Source organism: Carassius carassius, chromosome 21 (assembly GCF_963082965.1).
Source record: "Carassius carassius chromosome 21, fCarCar2.1, whole genome shotgun sequence".
NCBI classification, from domain to species: domain Eukaryota; kingdom Metazoa; phylum Chordata; class Actinopteri; order Cypriniformes; family Cyprinidae; genus Carassius; species Carassius carassius.
In genome coordinates, this window is record NC_081775.1 from 25,020,716 (window position 1) to 25,041,360 (window position 20,645).

Below are 20,645 nucleotides of genomic sequence, written 5' to 3' on the forward strand. Positions count from 1 at the left end.
CTGGCATACGCCGCCAGAGAGAAGTCTGTGGTTATCACTGGACATCCATGGAATGTTTTAATTACACTACGACGTCAAAAAGCACATGAAACAAATGTATAAACAGGTAAATTGTTTACTAAGGTCTATAGATGCATTTAGAAAATAGATAAGGTGAATTTCATGCTGACTTTAAAGTTGTTTTCCTCATTTCAGATACATTTGCTATCTCTGTTACCTCATGCATGACTGTTAGAAAACCAGCAGCACATGGTTAAATGATTCTTCACCTCTGCTTTCCAACATAGGCTTGAAATCAATGAAATATGCATGTAAGCCTCTAAGATATGCATGTATTATTAATCCAATATAATTTAAGGTTCTGAGCATGGAGTGATTTCAGTGTCCCTTTGGAATACTTTGTGCATTTGCCACAGTGGTTTAGACGTCTGTACAAAACTTTTTTTCTTTTTTTACTCTAGAATAGACACTGATTCTGTTTGCTCTGGGGACAGGGACACTTTGTTATAATGGTAGTGCTTAGAGGAAGACAGTGTGATTCAAATGACTTGAAAAGCTCTGAGATGTCATATGTCTGGGCTCCAGGCCATCAACCAAATTGTACACTGTTGCTATAACCCTCACTTTGATGGAACAACTGAGGCCTGTGGGTGAGACATTAAATCTATAAGGCGTATGTTTTGATCAATCTATCTTTGTAACTATCAGTTAAACTTTTAGTTTGGCCAAATTTATAGCACAAAGAGTAACTGTGAATGAAGTCATGTGCTTTAGAGCCACTTAGGGTCATAATCTAAGCAAGCCATTGCCAGAGGAAACAATGTTTGACAACAGATGTTGACAAGATAATAGCTTCTCTCACATTGTTTGCCTGTTTTTCCCCTTTCCTCTAAGGTTGGCGTAGCGATGTGGAGTCGCTTGCGAAGTGAGGCAGGGCCGCCAGCCTCTGTCTCTTCCCAGTCTGCCCTTGCTGGGCAAGACAACAGGAGAGGTTTGTCTAACTGTTACCTTATACCTCGAACATCATCATGAGCATGTTTGCGTGATTACTTATGTTAATGTTTATATCTCAGCAGAGATATCTCATGCCTGGAATAGTCTAACTCAAACCAAAGCTGCCGTGAGTATTTTGTAAACAATTTTCAGGTTCTGGCCTACTTATGACGCCAAACAGATATCTTTTACATACATAATAGATCTGAAGAAGCCCAATTATAAGAAATCAGAAAGTAAGATTCAGAGGTATACTCTGTAGGTTTAGTATTTGTAGCATTATCCTCATGAGTGCAGAGATGTGTTGACTCATTGGCTAATTGTGGTCTTGTCTCAGTTGCGACACATTGAGAATCGTCTGGAGGCAGCGCCAGGCACTGGAGTGCTTCTGGACTCAGTGCTTGACACAAAGAAAGCATCTGTGAGAGGCAGTCGGAAAATAAGCCTCAGAGGTGAGACAGACAAATCCATCCTGTATGTAACACATACAGAGGCAATCAATTTGAGTCTATTGAACATCTTTAAGCTAGGTGTTTTTATGTCACCTTATACTTATAGTGTAGCAGGTCGCTATGAAACATACAGTGGAATGTTTTAAATGGAATATCTTTTTGACTTGTCAAAGCAGGTTTTTTATTATTATTATTTAATATGTGGTCAGAATTGAATTTTTAGATGTTTTTAAAAGTTACTTTTTTAATGTTCAGCCTTTAAAAATGTTTTTTTATTTATTACTAGAATTAGCTTTTCTTTTTCTTAATGAAGTTTCATGAATATTTAGTATGAACTCTTTTCTTGCTGCATTATAAGTCAGATATGACTGAAAGTATAGGCTTGAAATGCAGTGAGTCATATGTTAATTTAGTAACAGCTCTGTGAGTTTTGAGTGATTCATCAAAAAACTGACTCATGAGAGTCATTCGTCATTTGTGAATTGGACAACACTAGTTGCTGTGCTTGTTTTTGAGCCAGTCAAGGTGACGTGACAGTTAATGTTTCTAATTCTTCTACACATATGCAATGTGGAATAGAAAATATTACACACACATATGTGTGTGTGTGTGTATATATATGTATATATACACATGTACACAAAATTAGGAACGTTACAATATTCTTCATAGTTCTGCCTCTTCCATTTTTTACTTGTTTTTTATGTATTTACTACAGATGGGCGTCATGTGGAGGAAAGTGGATCCAAGTCCAGAACACGGAGTCGACGCAGTCCAGACAAAAGTTCCCGTAGTCCCTTGAGGAATAGCACTCTGGACAGTAACGCCAGGAAACTTAGTGCAGTAGAGTTCAGAGAACCACTCGTTTCATACAGGTTAAAGCTGCAAACAAATTAAGAAGTTAAAGCTGTGTTTATTTGCAACCAGAAACGGCAATAATAATGATTTCTTGGAAATCCTCTAATGTTCTTCATTTTAAACTGACTTTTTTATTTATTATTATTATTATTATTATTATAATAGGGAAGCATCTCCGCTGCCAGTGTCCCAGACTCACTCTGAACCAGAAGTCCATTCGTTACCGACAGAGGTGGGTGTCCCTCAGGCTGACTTTGCTCTAAGCCAGCTGGTCTATCAGCGTGACACCCGTGACATGCAGACTGCAGACCTGGACAGCCCATGCTCCTCAGCTCTAGACAGCACATCTGTACACTACCTCAATGACCTGTCTGCTCTGAACGCCATTCACCAACCTGACCAAGCCCCGCTAGGGTCAGAGGTCAACCCCAGAACACATTTACAGGCTGAGACATCCCAGACTTCCCTGACATCCATCACCGGTTCAGTCACAGCTTCCCTACGGCTGGAGAACCTGCGGCGTCGGCAACCTGATGAAAAGCTGGAAAAGCTGAAAGAGAGAATCCGCAGACAGAGGGAACATTTGGAGGAGACGGAAGAAAGAAACAAGCTGCTGGGATACTTGGAGCAACCTGTGGGTATTGGAGCGGCAGCATATGGTACCACAGTACCTACTGCTAAAGTTCGAAAAGTGGCCCCAGCCCCTCCAGTGGCCATTTACAAAGGTAAGTTGACTACAGAGAGGAAAATGACTCCATTGTATTTTGCTGGTAAACAAAAGGTAGCAGATTCAAACCCCGAGAAGGCTTTCAGCACTGAGCTTGAGCGATGCACTTAACCTTAGGTTGTTCCGTCCCAGTAAAAGCTGTTTTCGAAAATACTTAGGCTAAAAGCATCAGATAAATGATTTATGAGTTTGTCAAATGAGAGGAAGCTCACTTCTGTGTTTTCTCATTTTCTAGGCTTCAACACCAGTGAGACTAAGATTCGCACATCTGATGGGAAAGTGTGGGCAGAGGAGGACTTCCAGAACTTAAGCAGAGAAATATACAAAGACCTGACAAAACAGCTTACAGGTATACATAGTTTTCAGGAATGTTATAATATGTAGTATAATATATAAAACAATTATAGATTATTGTAATATCTTTATGTAAACATTACAAGAATTACAGCAATACAAAAACAGAGTAGCCAGAGTATTTAGCCTGTGCTATAAGAAACAACACATTCACACAACATGAGTGGTGTAATTAAAGTCACTGATGCTATCTACAAATATGTTTTACATTTGAGTCATCCTCTTGATTTCAGCCTAATTGCAGCGTAGTGAATTAGGCATTTATTATTTATATGGAATTCAAATGTTTATCTATTGATGTTTTGGAGCTCAAATGTGTTTTACTGCCCTCTGAGTCAGGAAGCATGAGTAATGAACAGGAATTAGGACAAAACACTGTTTTACCTGCCACTCAAAGTAGATAATAATAATAATACATTTTATTTGTAATGCGCTTTTCTTAAACCCAAAGCGCTACAGTAATAAAGTAATAAATAAAGTAAAACAAAACACCAAAAGCAATACAACAATTCATTATAGAAAGACAGTCTTGAATAAATGTGACTTAATCGACTTTTTAAAATCACCCAACGTTGGTGCATTTCTGACGAGCAGAGGAAGTACATTCCATAGCTTAGGGGCTTTATATGAAAAGGCTCTTTCCCCCATGGTCTTTAGCTTACATGATGGCTGGTTAAGTGAAAGAGAGTTAGTAGAGCAAAGAGAGCGTGATGGAATATAAGGGCTGATGAGTTCACAAAGATACTCAGGTGCAGTCCCATGAAGTGCCTTGTATGTTAAAATAAGAATTTTAAAATCAATTCTCGCATTTACGGGAAGCCAGTGTAATTGTGAAAGAACCGGTGTAATGTGTTCACGAGGAGAAGTACAAGTGAGCACATGAGCGGCAGAATTTAGTATATACTGAAGCTTGCTCAACGATTTAGCTGGAAGGCCAGAGAACAAGGCATTACAATAATCTAACCTAGTTGTTATGAAGGCATGTATAAGCCTTTCTGTGTCTGCAAAAGAGAGAAAAGGTCTAAGTCGAGCTATGTTTCTCAGGTGGAAAAATTCAGTTTTAGAGATGTGTTTTATGTGTGCTTCAAATGATAATTGTGAATCAAAAATGACACCAAGATTTCGCACCTGTGAAGTGGGGATTACCGTACAGGAATCAACAATCAAACTGATCTGCTCGGCCTTACGAGTAGCTGCCACTGTACCAATCTGCATCAGTTCAGTTTTGGAGCAATTCAGCTTCAGGAAGTTTTTATGCATCCAGTTACTGATCTCTGCTAAACAACCACGCAAAGCTATTAATGAGCAATGGACATCAGGACTAGTGGTGATGTAAATCTGCGTATCATCAGCATAGCAGTGATACCCAAGACCATGTTTCCTAATGATCTGCCCAAGTGGAAGCATATAAATATTAAATAATATTGGACCCAATACTGAACCCTGAGGAACTCCCTGTCGAACAGGCACGGTATCTGATTTGTAGTTACCCAAGCCAACAAACTGGGCACGATTCGTTAAATAAGACCGAAACCAATTGAGGACAGCTCCAGAAAGACCCAACCAATTTTCCAGCCTGTCAAGCAGAAGAGAGTGACATATAGTGTCAAAAGCAGCACTGAGGTCTAACAAGACCAAAATACTGCATGCACCTGAATCCGCCGTGATAAGAAGATCATTTATGACCCTAATTAAAGCGGTTTCAGTACTATGCCCTTTTCTGAACCCAGATTGAAATGGTTCAAAGAGACTGTTCAGAGCTAGGTGATTATTTAACTGAACAGCCACAACACGCTCAAGAACTTTAGCCAAGAATGGGAGGTTAGAAATCGGCCTGTAATTGGATAAATCAGATACATCACAACCAGTCTTCTTAGGGACTGGTGTAATGGCAGCTATTTTTAGTTCTAGAGGAACAATTCCAGAAGTCAATGACAAGTTCACAATTGAAGCCATAAAAGGGCAGATTGATGCAAGGCCGTTCATGATGACCGAGCAGGGAACCGGATCTAAAATACTGGTTGTAGAGTTCATGGACTTCACTGTACTTATAATAAAATCATCTCCGACCATTTCAAAGTTTGAAAAGGTAGTAGTTGGGATGTTTGAAGGCTGGATATTAACTAGCTCAAGAGGAGTGATGGTATTTAAAGTGCTATATATATCCTCAACCTTACCAGTGAAATAATGAAGAAACTTATTGCACTGTTCAACAGAGGAATGAACAACGGCCTTAGTTGGTTTGAGAAGATTGTCAACAGTCTTAAACAGCGATTTAGAATTTGTTGCAGCGTTACCAATGATGCTTGAATAGTAGCTCTTACGTGCAGTATTCAAAGCAGAATGGTAAGCAGACTGTTGTTCAGTGTAAAGAAGCCTGTGCACCGTCAGGCCAGATTGTTTTGTACTGCCGTTCTAATTGTCTTCCGGCAGCTTTCATTAAACGTAAATCCGGGGTAAACCATGGACAGGGTTTCCTAAAAGTAACAAGCCGTTCTCGCACAGGTGCGGACTCATCCAAAAGTGAGGAAAGCATGGAATTATAGTGCTCCACGGAGTTAGTAGTGGGAAGCCCAGAGACAAAAGTCGAAAAAAGAATGAAGTCCATGTGCTTGATGTTACGGAATTTGATAGTGCGCTCAGAAATAGATCGTGAAGACGTAACATTTATGTCAAAGGTAATAAGTCTATGATCACTTATACTCATGTCGATACTATCCAGAGATTGGATACCAACACCAATCTTTGAGAGAATTTTTGAGAGAGAACCTCTGGATAGCGTAGGTTACTATAGCTGATTCCACGGCAACCAGAAGTACGACGCAGTGAGCGCCTGCGGTTCGACCAAAGTGCAGTGACTCCAGCACCGGCAGTAGAGCGACTCTGACGAGAGCCTCTATGATTATAACTAGGCCGGCGGAGGAGCTGCATGGAACGCAAAGTTTGTATGACGCTGATATCTGGACGGCCATGGTGTCCCAGGGACAAAAGATCAGAGAGAGAGTACCTCAGCATGGTGAAGTCCAGAAGTTCGGTCCACTGCTTTACGCTGGTTCCTGATAAAATCAGATCGCAAATAATCCAGGTGATCATATGAAGTCGCATGATAACATCCAAGAGTTGTTACACAGCCATTGCTCACGGAGAACTTGACGCAACTCCAGTGACCCGTTTGATCTCACACGGAGACAGCAGCAACAGGCAGAGACAGTGCAGGTGAATCACGGCAACCAGATGTGAGCAGCGGCAGATAGACCAGGGGGAAACACTTTAAAACGCTGGCTCAGTAAAGGTAAATATATGGAAATCCAGCAGCAAGTTAAGACTCAGAAGAGTTTCAAATTTTTCAGAAGAGTTTAAAATTAATTAAAATAATAAACAACTAAAAATATGGCTTCTATAATTCAAGTGTTTCTGCCGGATTGGAGCATGGTCAAAAAGTCTGCTTAATCCAAACCGCTCTTGGGTGATGACTTACATGCTCCTAATTGGCTCAGAGTTTCCAGGCGTACTGCCACAGCCATAGTTACCAATTTTCATGTCAGTCCAGACTGTTCTTTGGAGTTTTCTTCAAAGTTATTTGTAAGGATTGCATCAGTTTGCTTAACCATTCCTTAAAATAGCATTAAGGAACAAACTTATTTATAATATGCATAACAGTGCTGCTTAATTCCCTGTTGGCCTACTATATATTTGAATTGCTGTCATTAAAGATGCCTTATGATACACATTTGTAGCAGTACATTTTAGTTGTTTCATAATTATACAAGGATTATTGTTAGACAGAAAAATCCAATTTTGTTTTAGATGTCCATTTTCCATATTCTGTCTTTTCCATTGAATTGACATAAACAAATTAAAATGGGTAGTCTGAACGTATTTACAAGAATGAATCAATCTTCCGACTTAATTTGCTTATACCAACTAGATGTCAAATTAGTTTAATGATGGGCTTTAGGACACTTAAGGGCACTAAATACATCTATTTAATACAATCTATTAAATTTTTTATTGTGAATATTCGCGGAGTCATTGTAATTTTACCTGTTTTACCAGGCAATTTGATGAATACGGATTAGTTATTGATTTGTAAATATGGGAGGTTGTGTGTTCATTATGCATGGTGAAGAGTGTAGTGTAATGAGCAGCAGCACATTTTTTTTTTATTTTTTTTTTATTTTTTTTAGTATTACTATTTAGCAAGCCTTTTTTAAGTATTACTATGTAGGTTTAACTTATTTTTATTTCAGTTTTAGTTTAGTTTTAGTTTTATATATTTCCTGTTTGTAACTGTAGTACTTCAACCTAAACATTTTCAGTTAGTTGCCAATGTAACATTTCAAATTTTTCATCTATAGTTTTTAATAGTTTCAGTTAATGATAATAATCCTGATCCTCAACCAATTTAATCTTCTCTGTCTGTCCTTCACAGCAGAGAGCACAAAACCAAAGCAGAGGCCTTCAGAGCGAGAAAAGGTGAAAGAGAAGAAACCGTCCAAACCTGTTAGGAAAGTACACAGATCTTCCTCTGCACCAGACTCAAATACTAAACCAGGTCTGAGTTCTCTTTGTCATTTGTCATCCTGTCTTTTTCACACACCGTGTGTTTCTCAAGCAAACAGCTGTAGCTTATTTAAGCAAATGATATTGAATGCAACATCTGAATGCACATATAAAAGTGCTTAATTGTAGTTTTGCATATGAAGATCACAATCTGAACTGAAAATGTGAAAATGCTCTGCTGAACACACACACACACATGCTGGCAACCCTGCGTGAGCCTCTTTTGACCTGCCAGCGTTACTGTGCCCTGTTTTCTGCAAGACATTCTTGGAAACAGACGTGTGTGTTAATGTCCGTCTGCAAGCACAAGCTAAGTCTCTTATCCCAACAGAAATTTCTAGAATGTGTAGCATGCAGATTAACAGGATAACTGCAGCAACAGTGATGCAAGAATGCTTGATGTGTCCCAGTTCAAACCACTGTGGTCTTGCTGACAGCTGGAGAGGTGTCAGTCTAGTCATGACAGGATGGAAAAGTGAAATCAGACGCCTAACTTCAGAAATAGTACTTGGTTCTTCTCACGCTGTCTCTTAGTTTCACTCAATCAAGAAACTTAATATCATACGTTTGTATGTGATTGAATATGCTTCTAGCTGCACAAACTATATTTTATTTGATGCATTCCAAATGTTTTGGAGTGCAATGCAAAAGACAGTTCAAGTGCATACTGAATTCTCAACATTGCTGCATACAGACGTTAGCATGAATTGCACCTTCTGTCAAGCCAGAGCATTTTTAGGTGAATCTTGCTGAGCAAGTGGAACAGTTAAACTAATATGTTTATAAAAACTTATTGAAAAATCTGGTTTTAATGGTATAGACATTTGAAGGTAACTTTATCACCACTATTTTACACCACAAAAAAAAAAAATATATATATATATCATATATATATAGAGAGAGAGAGAGATTCCGTCAACATAAAAGTAAATAAATTTTAGAGGGTGAGAAATGTATTAAAATTTGATCTTGTTTTTTGATTTTGATTTTTTATAATATGCACCGATTAATCATGCACAGTAAGACCAGAATCATTTATTAAATAGTCAATTTTGCATTCCCGCAATCATTAAATGCTAGCGGGTGGTTTTCTCTGGAGAAAGATCATTTTACCGGGAGGGTTGGTTTAATTAAACATCTGTGTGAGTGTGATTCAGTGCAGCTATTCTGTCTCTTTATTATTACTTACTTTTTTCATACTTTCCTCTCTGCCTTAATCACACTTGTTCAAAAAAAAAAGTACAAATTAATTGTGGACAAACTGTAGTCTCAAGGTATCTGTGTAACCTATCTCCATAGCAATCAGCACGTCATCGTGGCGAGATGGGCAGAAGCTAGTGAAGATGATGCTGGGGCCACCACCACGGTTACACAGAGAGCCTCGGGTGAAGTCCTCGGAGACACAGATGAGAACAGGTGAGAGGATGATATATTTGCCAGGCTTCGGCTCCATTGCCATGCTGACTGTTAAAGCTCAACCGAACCACAAACAAAACTTTAAATATCTATATTCATTTAGCCTTAAATGGCTCAAGCTATTTGTTTATTGGCTTCTCATATTTTGGATGTCCAACCAAATGATGTCTTTGAGGTGTTTTGAATTAGTTTAGTTTATTGCCAACTGTTATTAAAGACTACATTTGTTGTAAAGCACTAGTGTTCCAGAAGCTAGTAGCCAAAGTGTCAGGTCTATTAATAAATAAAGATTCAGACAGTCTCCCGGCATTGGTACCTTTGCTGCCCAGTGACCATAATGAATAGAGTTCGACTGGGTGTTTCTGACTCACTGCACAAGTCGACCTGATTCCTTCCACAGTACTGCTGTCCTCCACACACGCAGGGCTGGACCCAGACTTTATACAGCCACTCTGATAGTGATTTATTGGACTGCAGAGACGGAAATGCTCAATGCTGTATTGATTTAAACATTATATGCAAGCAACTGCTGAAGGGGATGTTTTTCCAGTTCAGACTTAAATACAAGGCCTGTGACTTAAAAGCATTGTGTTTTGTTTGTTGACTCATTTATGTGTTTTTCAATGCTTGATTTAACCAGAAAGGTATTTTATTTTATTTTTTTACATTTTATCATTTAGCAGATTCTTTTATCCTAAGGACAAAGGAAGCTCAGCTGGTTCTCATAAGAGCACTTAGAAATTTATTTCGCATTTTGCTCTGAAACCGGCAGCGCATAGCCTAGATTTGTTTTTTCTTTGAATGGAAATATTATACAGTATTACAGTAAGTCGATCTATATATATATATATATATATATATATATATATATATATATATATATATATATATATATATATATATATATATATATATATATATATATATATATTGTGGGAATACATATAATATCTTTCATGTTCTTGCCATATTAAAATTGTAAAACTCAAATAATATAAATTTGCTTTCCTGTTTGTTTCTCTCTGTCATTTTCTGCAGGACCCGCTCCCCGTTCCAGCTCGGATCCTCGTCTTGAGCATAGCCGGCGTTCAAGGCCCACCAGTGCAGAAAGACCTCGCCATCACGTTCTTCCAGAAGAGCCAGCTGGACCTTCCAGATTAACAGGGGGTGATAGAAGAAAATCTCCCAGCACAGACCTTCTCTCAGCAGACATCCGTTGCATCCTAGATGACCTGCAGTTAGAGGAGGACCGCAGCAGGAGGGCTGAAGCTCCCCCCTTGAAAGACCGTGCCTCAACCAGAGTTTCTCGTAGTGCCAGCCCTGCCAAGCCTACCAAGAGAGCAGATCCTCCTGAGCATCCCATGGCAAAGAAACGGCACTATGACGCAGAAGCGGTGCGACTGTATATTGCTCAAAAACAAGAAGAAAGGAAAAAACGGCAAGCAGAGGAGAGGAGGGCTCAGCGGGAGGAAGAAGAGAATAAGAATAAACGCCTACAGGAGCTTTACAGGAGACAACGAGCAGGGGCCACCAAGGGCCCAGCCGCACCTGAAGGTCCAATAAAGAAGCGGCTCCAGGAAACCTACACCAAACTTCTGCTGGAACAGACTCAGCTCAGAGAAGAGATCAGTGGTGGTGCCATAACAAACATCGTCCAGCAGGTAAACCTTTATTGAACAGCATTTTTGCAGTTAAACATCTTGTTGATCTTATTTAAGATAATAAATATTTTATTGTTAAAAAAAATGCTCAGATATTTTGAGTGTTTTTTGAGGAAAGTAATTCTATTAAATTGACTGTTTTAAGGTAAACCAGCTTTCAAAAGTTTGCCATCAGTCTTTTTTTTTATTATTAAATTGGTTGTGACAATAAAAGGAAAAGTAAAGACATTTATGATGTTACAAAAGATTTCTGTTTCAAATAAAGGCTGTTCTTTTGAACTTTTCATCAAAAAATGTATCACAGTTTCTTCAAATATATGAAGCAGCACAAATGTTTTCAACTTTAGTAATAAATAATAAATGTATCAAATAGGATCATGTGACACTGAAAACTGTAAAACTGAAAATTCAGCTTTGCCATCACAGGAATAAATAAAAATAGTAAACTGATCATTTAAATGACAATATTACTATTTTAACTATATTTGTATTGTAATTAATAAATGCAGCCTTGGTGAGCATAAGGGACTTCTTTAAAAAAAAAAAACGTCTATAACTACATAATATACTGAATATCATGATCATATTAACTATTGGACACCCTGGTGTCTAGACAAAATCCATAATGATCGACCACTGTTTTAAGTGTTTTTGTTGTTACACTGCAGCCGAGACCAGTATACCAGCCATCTGGAGAGTCTGATAAAGAAAACAAAAGACATGATCGACCTCAAAGTGCCACCTCCAGCAGTGATCTGTCACTTACGGGGCAGTGCCAGCCTCCTTTCTCCAGGTAAAACACAAACAGTCCCATTCCATTACATCATCTGTATCATAAGTGTAATGTTTGAATTTCCAGCTAAAAACACCTGCTTCTGTTAGCTGTTGTTTCCACAAAAGAGCTTCCTTTTTATTGTTAGTTATCTGATCTAAGCACTGAAAAGATGAACAAAATATATCTCCTTTTCCTAAATGGGAAGTCATTTGTATTCCCTTATCACAGATATTTCAATTAGCTCTGTAAGAACAGATTAATCCGTCAGCTCAGTGCTTGGCGAGAAGTGTTTGTTTCTAGCCTGTTTCAGTTTCCATGGCCACCTTTAAGTGCATGTAGTTGGCGGCGGCGTCTGCGTATTGAGTTTGTGAAAACTGGTGTTCCTAAAAATGGGTTAAAACTGACTTCTGAATCTCCCTAATGAATTACTTTGGTAAGATTACATAATTCATGCCATATGTGACTCAATTTAAAATATTTACTATACTTTTTTATGGTAAGTAATTTTTTGGTTGTCTAGCGGTCTTTCTTTTTTTGTCATTGTTGTACTTTAATAATCTGTTGTCTTTTATTATTTCTATAGGAATGGTTTGGGTTTTGCAGGGTCACCCTGGCTTCAGTCTGACCAGCGTAGTCCTGTTCTGGGGGTCAGCAGCTCCCTAGCACCTCCTTCTGGCCATATCTTCTCTCAGCTGTTAGAACTCGATCCAGAACCTTCACTACCTAACAGAGAGTCCCGAACTCCACATGCAGCGTTTCCCTCAACCACAAGTCACAAAATGAGCCGTATTGAGGCTCTTAAAGCCACAGCTGCATCTCTCTCAAGCCGTATTGAGAGCGAGGCACGTAAACTAGCCGGTGCCGGAATAAACTACGGTTGTGCCGGGGATACAGGCACGGGTCTTTTAATCCCTAACAATGACCGCTGGGCTAAACCTGTTAGTCCGCCAGTCAGGGAGAATCCGACAGATTCCGATGACCTGGTTGAGAGGATTGAAAAACTGCTTGCTGCGGGTCAGAGCACCTATGATCAGGCCCTTCCGGGTGTAGGCAACCTGCACAGCTTTAGGGAGAGGATGGAGACTGGGAACAAACAAACACTTGCACCTTCTGGCCTCTACTCTAGAAACACACACAAGACCCCTTCTCCTGCAAAGCCCATTGTTCAGGAAGTTGAGCTGGACTCCAGCGGAGGTTCTATCAGTGAGGGTCCCCTGCTGAGTGAGGGCAGTATATCTGACCAAGACCTGCAAGAGGTGCCCAAATCAAGACTGGGAACCAAAGGATACAGTGCACATCTGAATGGAGACAGTTTGAACCCAATTTCACGCTTTCAGAAAGAGGCAGAGAAGCACCTGCCCTTTAGTGTATCAAGTATGGTACGAGGAGGAAGCAATGGACCATGGGAAGAACTGGCCAAGGGGAGCCCACACAGTGTTATCAATATATTTACAAAAAACATGAACTACAGCAAAGGTGAGAACTTCAAAAACTTATTCGGCCTGTGTTATTTAACTTTGTGTACTATAGCAGGACCAAACAAAGATTTTTCTAGTCAAAACTATCATATTTAAATGTTTAAGGATAATATTAGACCATTTTAAAAATCAAATAATATATAAAAACATACAAATACTTTTGAACTGAAGTTTTTAATTTAATATATTTGTTTTTTTAGCATTCGAAGAAAGGGGCGGTAAGAGTTCTCCGGCTCTCCGCTCTGCTCTGTCTGGCGCCAGCTCATTGGATGGAATGGTCTACGAAGACGACTTTGTTTCCTCTCGTGCCAGTAGCCAATCAGCATCCAAGAGAAGTCTCAATGGGCTCAGGTAAAACAAAATGCTCAATAGATCACTACCTTAAATATTCAAATTATTTTTATGATTTTAAAAAAGGCTGAAGTAAACACAAAAGGTCTGGTATATTTAGCCTGAAGAGGGCAGTGTTGCTCTATAATCATACCATCCTTCAGCTTTCACGTACATGCTCCATGTGGAATCATATACATATGGGTAAACTCTGACGCCTTCTCTCCACAGTAATGGCCACGGTCAGTTCAGTCCTCCAGATGAGGTGCTAAGTGTCAGATCTGCATACAGTAACAGAGCTGGGGAGAGATCTCAACATTCACCAGCTCTTACACCCCTCTCCTCTCCACACTCAGCCAGCTCAAGCAGCAAGAGAGGTCAGATATGTTATAGAGGGCCACATCATGTGATCTTGAGTGTGAAATCCATTTCTGTGCTCCGTGTTCATTCCTATAGGGATATATCACAAGTACTGGTACTTAAAGACCAGTATATTTGTAGAATCACCAACACTGACTGAATTTCACATATGTTGGTTTTAAACACTGTCATTTTTATGATTACAATTCCTAATTTCCTCTGTGTACATTCCTACAGCATCAGAAAGGAGCTTGCTGGAGGGACAAAGAAACACATCCTCTGCAGTCTCTGATCTCCCTGCTGAGGGTTTTCGGAAGAGCGGCTCAGAGAAAGCATCCAGTCGCAGCTCTCACAGGAGCGTGGACACAGACAGCACACTGGGGGGTGTTTCAGTCCACTCCAACCATAGGTAAGGCCTTGTAATCACATTAACTCACACTGATAAAATGTAAACCTTGAACCACAGGTACATCTAAAAAAAAATGCATCTGAACAGCCTCTTGCATGTATGTTCGTTACATTTTTATAGTTGGCATAGTTGAAGTTTTAAAAAGAAAAAAAGCTTTGATTTTGATTTACTAATACAGTCATCTTTCATTGCCATTCTGTTAGTCTGCATGTCACCGGACATGAACTTTGACATTTCGAGCACAGAACGGAAATATGTTTAAACACAATATCCATGCTGTTCCTGTTCATCATAATTATTATAATCCTGAGGAGCCAATGTCAATATTAGTTCTACTATATGTCAGGTAGAGGGTATAAGTGTTCAGCCTGCTGTAGCCCTTCAGAAAGCGAGATGGGAGGCAACATGCACGTACACACTGACTCTTTTGTTCAGTAGGTTAGCTGTGCTGCAGGTCAGGCTCATTGCCAATGAGATATTTCCCCCTAGTGTGACATTCGAGCCTCCCTGTGGCATTTGTTGAAGCCTGTGAGTTAGATTCCCCTCGTGCCTACCTGCGTTTCCAGCTGTATCTTCCAGAGATGTGGTCTCTGGATGCGTTTATACAGCAGCACAGAGTTCTAACTGGGTTAACATAAGTTTAAGGGATAGTCCCATCTTCAGCGCACTTCTTGGGCATTATTTCCAGCTACAGTAGCACAAAGACCTTATTGTTAAGAGATACTGGACTATTGGAAGTTTTGGTGGTCACATTAGAGTGGTGTGCACCATTCATCTCAATCTGTTAGCTTGTACCATTTTTTTTATCTTATTAGTATTTTTAGCTCAAAAAGTTTACCTTTTAGATTTATTTTTAATTAGAAAATCTTGTTAAATCATCTATGTGAAGTTGGTTTGTTTATTAAAACAAATATAACAATAACAGTTTATCAATACAAAATAAAATAAATACAGATGTTAGTATTGTTTTTTTAATGTTGTCCTTATTCTCAACAATTAATAATAATAAACTTTTTTTTTTTTCAAAACTAGCTTATGACCCCAACTACTATATTGCTAATATTGTTAATAAATGTTGTTCATATTTATTCTTATTAATTATTTTTAATTCCCTGTTTTGTTTTATTAGTCATTTTGGCTCTGAGGAAAAGAAATCTCCCCAAAGCGCTCGTACAACTCCTGCCGCTGGTTCTCCAGCCAGCTCTGGTTCTTCCCGATTGTCTCCAGATGACAGTATCCCAAGCAGAGGGTCTGCCCGGCGGTCGGGTTCCCCTCACGCAGCTCTGCCCAGTTCCTCCTCATCAGCTGCCAGGGCTAAATCCAACCCCTCGCCCCATACTCAAAGCCCAGGAAGAACAGAGCACAGAACTGCAGGTAAGCTGATTGTCTAGATTTTTGTCTAACTAATAAGCAGCTGTAATTCTAAAGAAGTCTGCTGTAATGGAAAAAGAATTTAAGTTCAGTAATGGAATTAGTTTAGTTGCTCTTCTATGTGTCCTCAGGTTCAGCGGAGCTCCAGTTTGCTCCTGGGGTCCTCCAGCAGCGCCTGTCTGCTGAGCTCAGTTACCTGGATGCAGTGGAGGAGTCAGTGCGACAGCTCGGTGATGTGGAGCGAGTGAGAGGCGTGTCTCTCGCTCAGCAGGAAACTGTCTCACTCGCTCAGATTCTCAAGGTGAAGTTATGCACCTGCTAAAGTGATTATCTGACCTGCTGTGGTCATGTGGCCATGTATTTGAGGGTGACCTTTAACCCGTGTTTCTTGCAGTCTCAGCAACAGAGGCATGAGCGTGAACTGTACTTGCTAAGGATGAAGGCAGAGCAAGAAGCCTTCGAAACACAACGGCAACTGGAAGAAAGCAGACAGAAAGCTGCACAGGTATTTGCATTCATAATTTGTTAATAGTTTAGGATCTTTTGTTGAGGAGATTTCATGTCAGTTTGTTTGTTTAATTTGAAATATATTCTTTCTGGTATGTGTATATACTTTTTAACAGCACTGAACGAGTTTACATGTATAAATAGATCTACAACAGGGGTGGCCAACTTTGGTCATGGAGAGCCTGCAGAGTTTTGCTCAAACCCTAATCAAACACACCTGAACAAGCTAATCAGTGTTTAAGGGTTAATAAAAAGTTACAAAGTAGGTTGGTTTTTGTCAAGGTTGGAGCAAAACTCTCCAGAACTGACAATAACCACATCTGATCTACGAAGGAAGGATGATGAAACCAAAACTGATTCAGACCAAGTTAAAAATGGCAGCTTTAGTTAGATGATTGGCATGTTTTAAATAAACGGATGCTTGTGTTGCATTCAAGGCCCATGCAGAGCTGCAAGAGGGTTTGCTCCAGTCTCAACAGCAGGCTTTAGGAGGTTTGCATGAGGCCACAAACAAAATGATAAACCAGCAGGCTGAGGCTGCACGCCACACAGCTGAAACGGCACAACACATTAAAGAGGTGAGCTTTTTTGCCCCACATATTTCTGGATTGAGTAACTGAAAATTGTATTTTATTTTTAAATTTGATTACCAATAATTATGATTTTTAAGAAGCATAAACTGGACTGAACAGACAAGAAGGGTTAATATTAAATAAGATAAACATATTAAAAACTATTTTGTTAATTGAAATAAAGCCAAAATAAAATGAACAACTTTTTAGCCAATTAGACATTAAGTTAACTGGAAATAAAAGCAGAACTAAAACCTAAACAGTAAAAAAAAAATGTACTAAAAAAGGATAATAACAAAAAAGTTGAACAAAAAGTGCCCGCTATATATATATCTTAAAATGATTTAAAAAGTTATAAATGTTCTAATAGTATGTAAATAGTACTAGAATTATACTAGATAGAAGTTCCATTAAGAGTCTTTTTGCAGTATTTAGACTAATTTTTGTAATTAAATCTTGACTCAATGAAAATAATTGATGAAATGCCTAAAGATTCTCAGTCCTACTAAATATCTAATACACAAACTCTCGGGTGTTTAATTGTATGCTAGAAAACCAAATGTTTAGAAACAAGATTGCATACTTATCTTCTCAGAGTGTAAAGTGTCCTCCCTTAAGGCACTGTGGCTTTTTCTTTAAAGTCAGCTTGAAGGATTAAAAGTGTATTTAAATGTTTCTCTCCCTCTCCCTATAGATGACTGAGCTGGCTCGTTCACAGATTGCTGGAGCGCTAAGTGTTCCTGGCCCCTCCATTATGACCCTGTATGATCAACAGATACCACACAAACGCAGTTTAAAACCGCAGCAGCCACACCCCCACACTGACAGGTGACTCACTCACCTCAGACATGGCCATTCTCTATTCTGATTCTTCTTACTCTACAGCTTCACTTAAGCATAAAAGCCAGATAATGTTCTGCATTAAAGGAATAATTCATCAGGAAATGAAAATCTATCATTATTTCATGTTGTTCCAAACCTTGGACTTTGAATATGCAAAAGTGCAGATGAATAATGAGAGCCACGGCAGGGGATTTGGAACAACATGGATATGAGTAAATCGTAATGATATTTTCATTGTTGGATGAACTGTCCTTTTAACCATGTTTTCACTTTCAATTTTCTAATGTGAAAGATTTTTTCAAATTTGTCATGTTAGTGATTGTGATCTATACATCAGTAATGCTGCTGTTTTGGATCTTCTCCAGTAGCTGGAATAGTGAGCTGTCTCCTGAGAGACGTAAGAGTCCATCGGAGGTCGAGACTCCACCAGACAGCCTCTCTGAGTCCATCCCTTCCAGGAGACCCACCATCAGGTAACGCCATCTACTTTTCACTTTAGCCAATTTGTCTTTCACAGCACAAATGAATGGTTTTATAGAACATAGTGTGTAAATGCTGATCTCTCGGTTTTTAAGTGGTGGCGGCAGCAGTAGTACCCAGCTGAGTCCACCTCGTTCTGATCAAAAGGAGAGGAATACACCAGGAAAAGACAGGAGCAGTAGTTCAGTCGAGGACCAGGCTCACACCGCTGCTGATGACTCCCTTTGCTCGGAAAATCTACGAAGCCCGCTTAAAGAAAAAGGTAAATCTCACATTATTGGGGGTAAGCAACTTAAATAGTCTGTCCTGAGAAATGTGTGCTGTTTTGACCACTTCCTGTCTATTCCTCCAATCAGCAGACAGTGCCTCCATCGCCGAAGAGTACTCTGTGAAGTTTGATGACTCTATGACAGAGGATGACATTGAGGAAAGATCGTTCCGCTCTCTTTTACCATCCGAGGCCCACCGTCGCGAATCGCTGGACAGGAAGCCCAGTCCTCGTCCTGAATCTGACGACGACCACTGCCATGACAGATCCAGCCCCAGAGCGAGCTCAAAGGTGACATCCTGTCAGCTCTCCTCGTGCAGCTTAACTTTGACCCCAGTTGTGCTCAGTACAATCAAGCCTGTTGTGTTTTGTTCTATTTGGTTGTCATAGTTTAAGTTTATTTGTGTTTTCCTGGTGTGTTGATAAGAAGCTCTTTGTATGGGATGGATTAGTGACTCAGCTCTTGTTTTTCCCCTGCGCCATATCACGTTATACACAGCAGGATGGCAGCATGCCCTTCTCAAGTGGTCAGGACAGCTTCTCTAGGTTCACCATGGATTTGGTGCGTCAGTACATGAAGGAGGAGGAAGTTCGCGCTCAACATCAGAGTTCTCTCCTGCGTCTGCGTCAGAAGGCCCTCCGAGAAAAGACCAAGGCTGAGCTGGCCTGGCTGGAACACCAGAAGAGGCAGGACAAACAATCATTATGATTAGCAGGAAAAAAGATATTAAATGCAACATGAAATCAAAATGGACCATTTTGCTTCCTTAATAATTGCTCTGGTTTATATTAGTATTATTCAAGAATTTAAAAAAAAATCACTAAAATTGTATTGCCTCTAAAATGAATGTCTGTTCTTGTAATAAAGGTTGCACTGGTGGGGAGAAAATAATAATATGCATACATTTGTCTCACCCTACGTTTTTCACGCTATATTCCCTGATTGGTAACTCCATATATACACAACAGTTTAGAAGCATCAGTAATATTTTTTTAAAACTTTTGAAAGAAGTGTCCTGTTAATGAAGGCTCCAATTATTTAATCAAAAATACATTAAAAAAACTGTAATATTCTAACATTATTACAATTAAAAATAATCGATTATATTTTGAAATTTTGTTCTAATAGTAAATTTGTTAGTAAAATCTCATATGTTGAAATGGAAACCCATACATTTAAAGGCAGTAGAGTGATCATCTTGATTAAAATTGTTGAACTATAGTGACATGCGCCTCATCTCCTTTCTTCTCCATTAGGCATCTCAGAGATAAAGGAGAGGACGATAAGATGCCACCCCTTCGTAAGAAACAGAGAGGCCTGATACTGAAGCTACAACAGGAACAGGTGACAATCATATGTGGATTTATGAGATTATCTCGAAGATACACTTTCAAATGAATGTAGAATAAATGAAATAGTCATAATTGATTTACTTAAATGTTGTCATGTTTACCGAACAGAAAAAAGGTTAATATGTTGCTGTTGTTTATCCCCAGGCGGAGATCAAACGACTGCAGGAGGCCAATAAAGCAGCGAGGAGGGAGAGACAGCTGCTCCTCAAACAGCAGGAGGAGATCGAAAGAATGAGGCACACAACACTCAAACTCAAAGAGCGGCTCAAAAGCGCCGACACAAAGCTGGTCAGTTGTCTGAAATCTAATCTAAATTTAATCTTCCTAAATAAAAGCTTTTTGTATCTTGTAAGTCCTCTATGTAGTTTATTGAACATATTGCACTTTTTTTTAATGAAACATCTGCAGGAACCACCCGTTTCAGGTGTGGCAGAGGAGTCGGCTCCGCCCAGCGTGATTGTGACAGACGCAGAGACCCGTAGCCACTCCCCCGTGTCTGTGTCAGGCAGTGAAACCAGCAGCATCATGCAGAAACTGAAAAAGATGCGGTCTCACATGGACGAAAAGTAAATAAACCCTCACAAATGTTTATTTTCTATCCTTCTATCTTTTTCCTCTTCTGTCCTCACAGATAACACATTGGTTTATAAAGTCATTTGATTATAACTAGATATAAACTTTAATTACCTTATGCATATGTAGTGTAAACCTATTTCAAGAAGGCCAAACAAACAGTGAATGTTTAGTGTACTCTGGAGCGATTTCTTATTTATGACTAGCTAATGCTACTAATAACATGTATTCATTTCTTTGAGGTTCGTCTACAGCTTGCTGATCAAGTGACATTTTAAAGTGTTTATTTCTTATTTATTTCT

At 39.3% G+C, this 20,645-nt stretch overlaps 1 protein-coding gene across 5 annotated transcripts in view; it reads left to right on the top strand.

The window, feature by feature from the left end:
* The window catches only part of cep350 (centrosomal protein 350), a 38,766-nt gene that overhangs the window by 4,274 nt on the left and 13,847 nt on the right, over positions 1–20,645 (top strand). For 3 of the 5 annotated variants that reach the window (XM_059503987.1, XM_059503988.1, XM_059503986.1), the window contains 26 exons: positions 895–991; positions 1,074–1,120; positions 1,331–1,445; positions 2,164–2,320; positions 2,469–3,028; positions 3,266–3,379; positions 7,817–7,939; positions 9,247–9,363; positions 10,402–11,024; positions 11,693–11,817; positions 12,383–13,275; positions 13,478–13,628; positions 13,839–13,984; positions 14,205–14,376; positions 15,506–15,750; positions 15,879–16,048; positions 16,142–16,252; positions 16,692–16,832; positions 17,521–17,654; positions 18,035–18,142; positions 18,245–18,411; positions 18,506–18,708; positions 18,917–19,104; positions 19,675–19,762; positions 19,915–20,058; positions 20,179–20,336. In XM_059503987.1, the coding sequence (XP_059359970.1) occupies positions 907–991; positions 1,074–1,120; positions 1,331–1,445; positions 2,164–2,320; positions 2,469–3,028; positions 3,266–3,379; positions 7,817–7,939; positions 9,247–9,363; positions 10,402–11,024; positions 11,693–11,817; positions 12,383–13,275; positions 13,478–13,628; positions 13,839–13,984; positions 14,205–14,376; positions 15,506–15,750; positions 15,879–16,048; positions 16,142–16,252; positions 16,692–16,832; positions 17,521–17,654; positions 18,035–18,142; positions 18,245–18,411; positions 18,506–18,708; positions 18,917–19,104; positions 19,675–19,762; positions 19,915–20,058; positions 20,179–20,336 (5,285 nt within the window). In that variant the 5' untranslated portion in view covers positions 895–906. The remainder of the gene's footprint in view (positions 1–894; positions 992–1,073; positions 1,121–1,330; positions 1,446–2,163; positions 2,321–2,468; positions 3,029–3,265; positions 3,380–7,816; positions 7,940–9,246; positions 9,364–10,401; positions 11,025–11,692; positions 11,818–12,382; positions 13,276–13,477; positions 13,629–13,838; positions 13,985–14,204; positions 14,377–15,505; positions 15,751–15,878; positions 16,049–16,141; positions 16,253–16,691; positions 16,833–17,520; positions 17,655–18,034; positions 18,143–18,244; positions 18,412–18,505; positions 18,709–18,916; positions 19,105–19,674; positions 19,763–19,914; positions 20,059–20,178; positions 20,337–20,645) is intronic. The other 2 variants (XM_059503990.1, XM_059503989.1) reach the window with 1 other exon arrangement.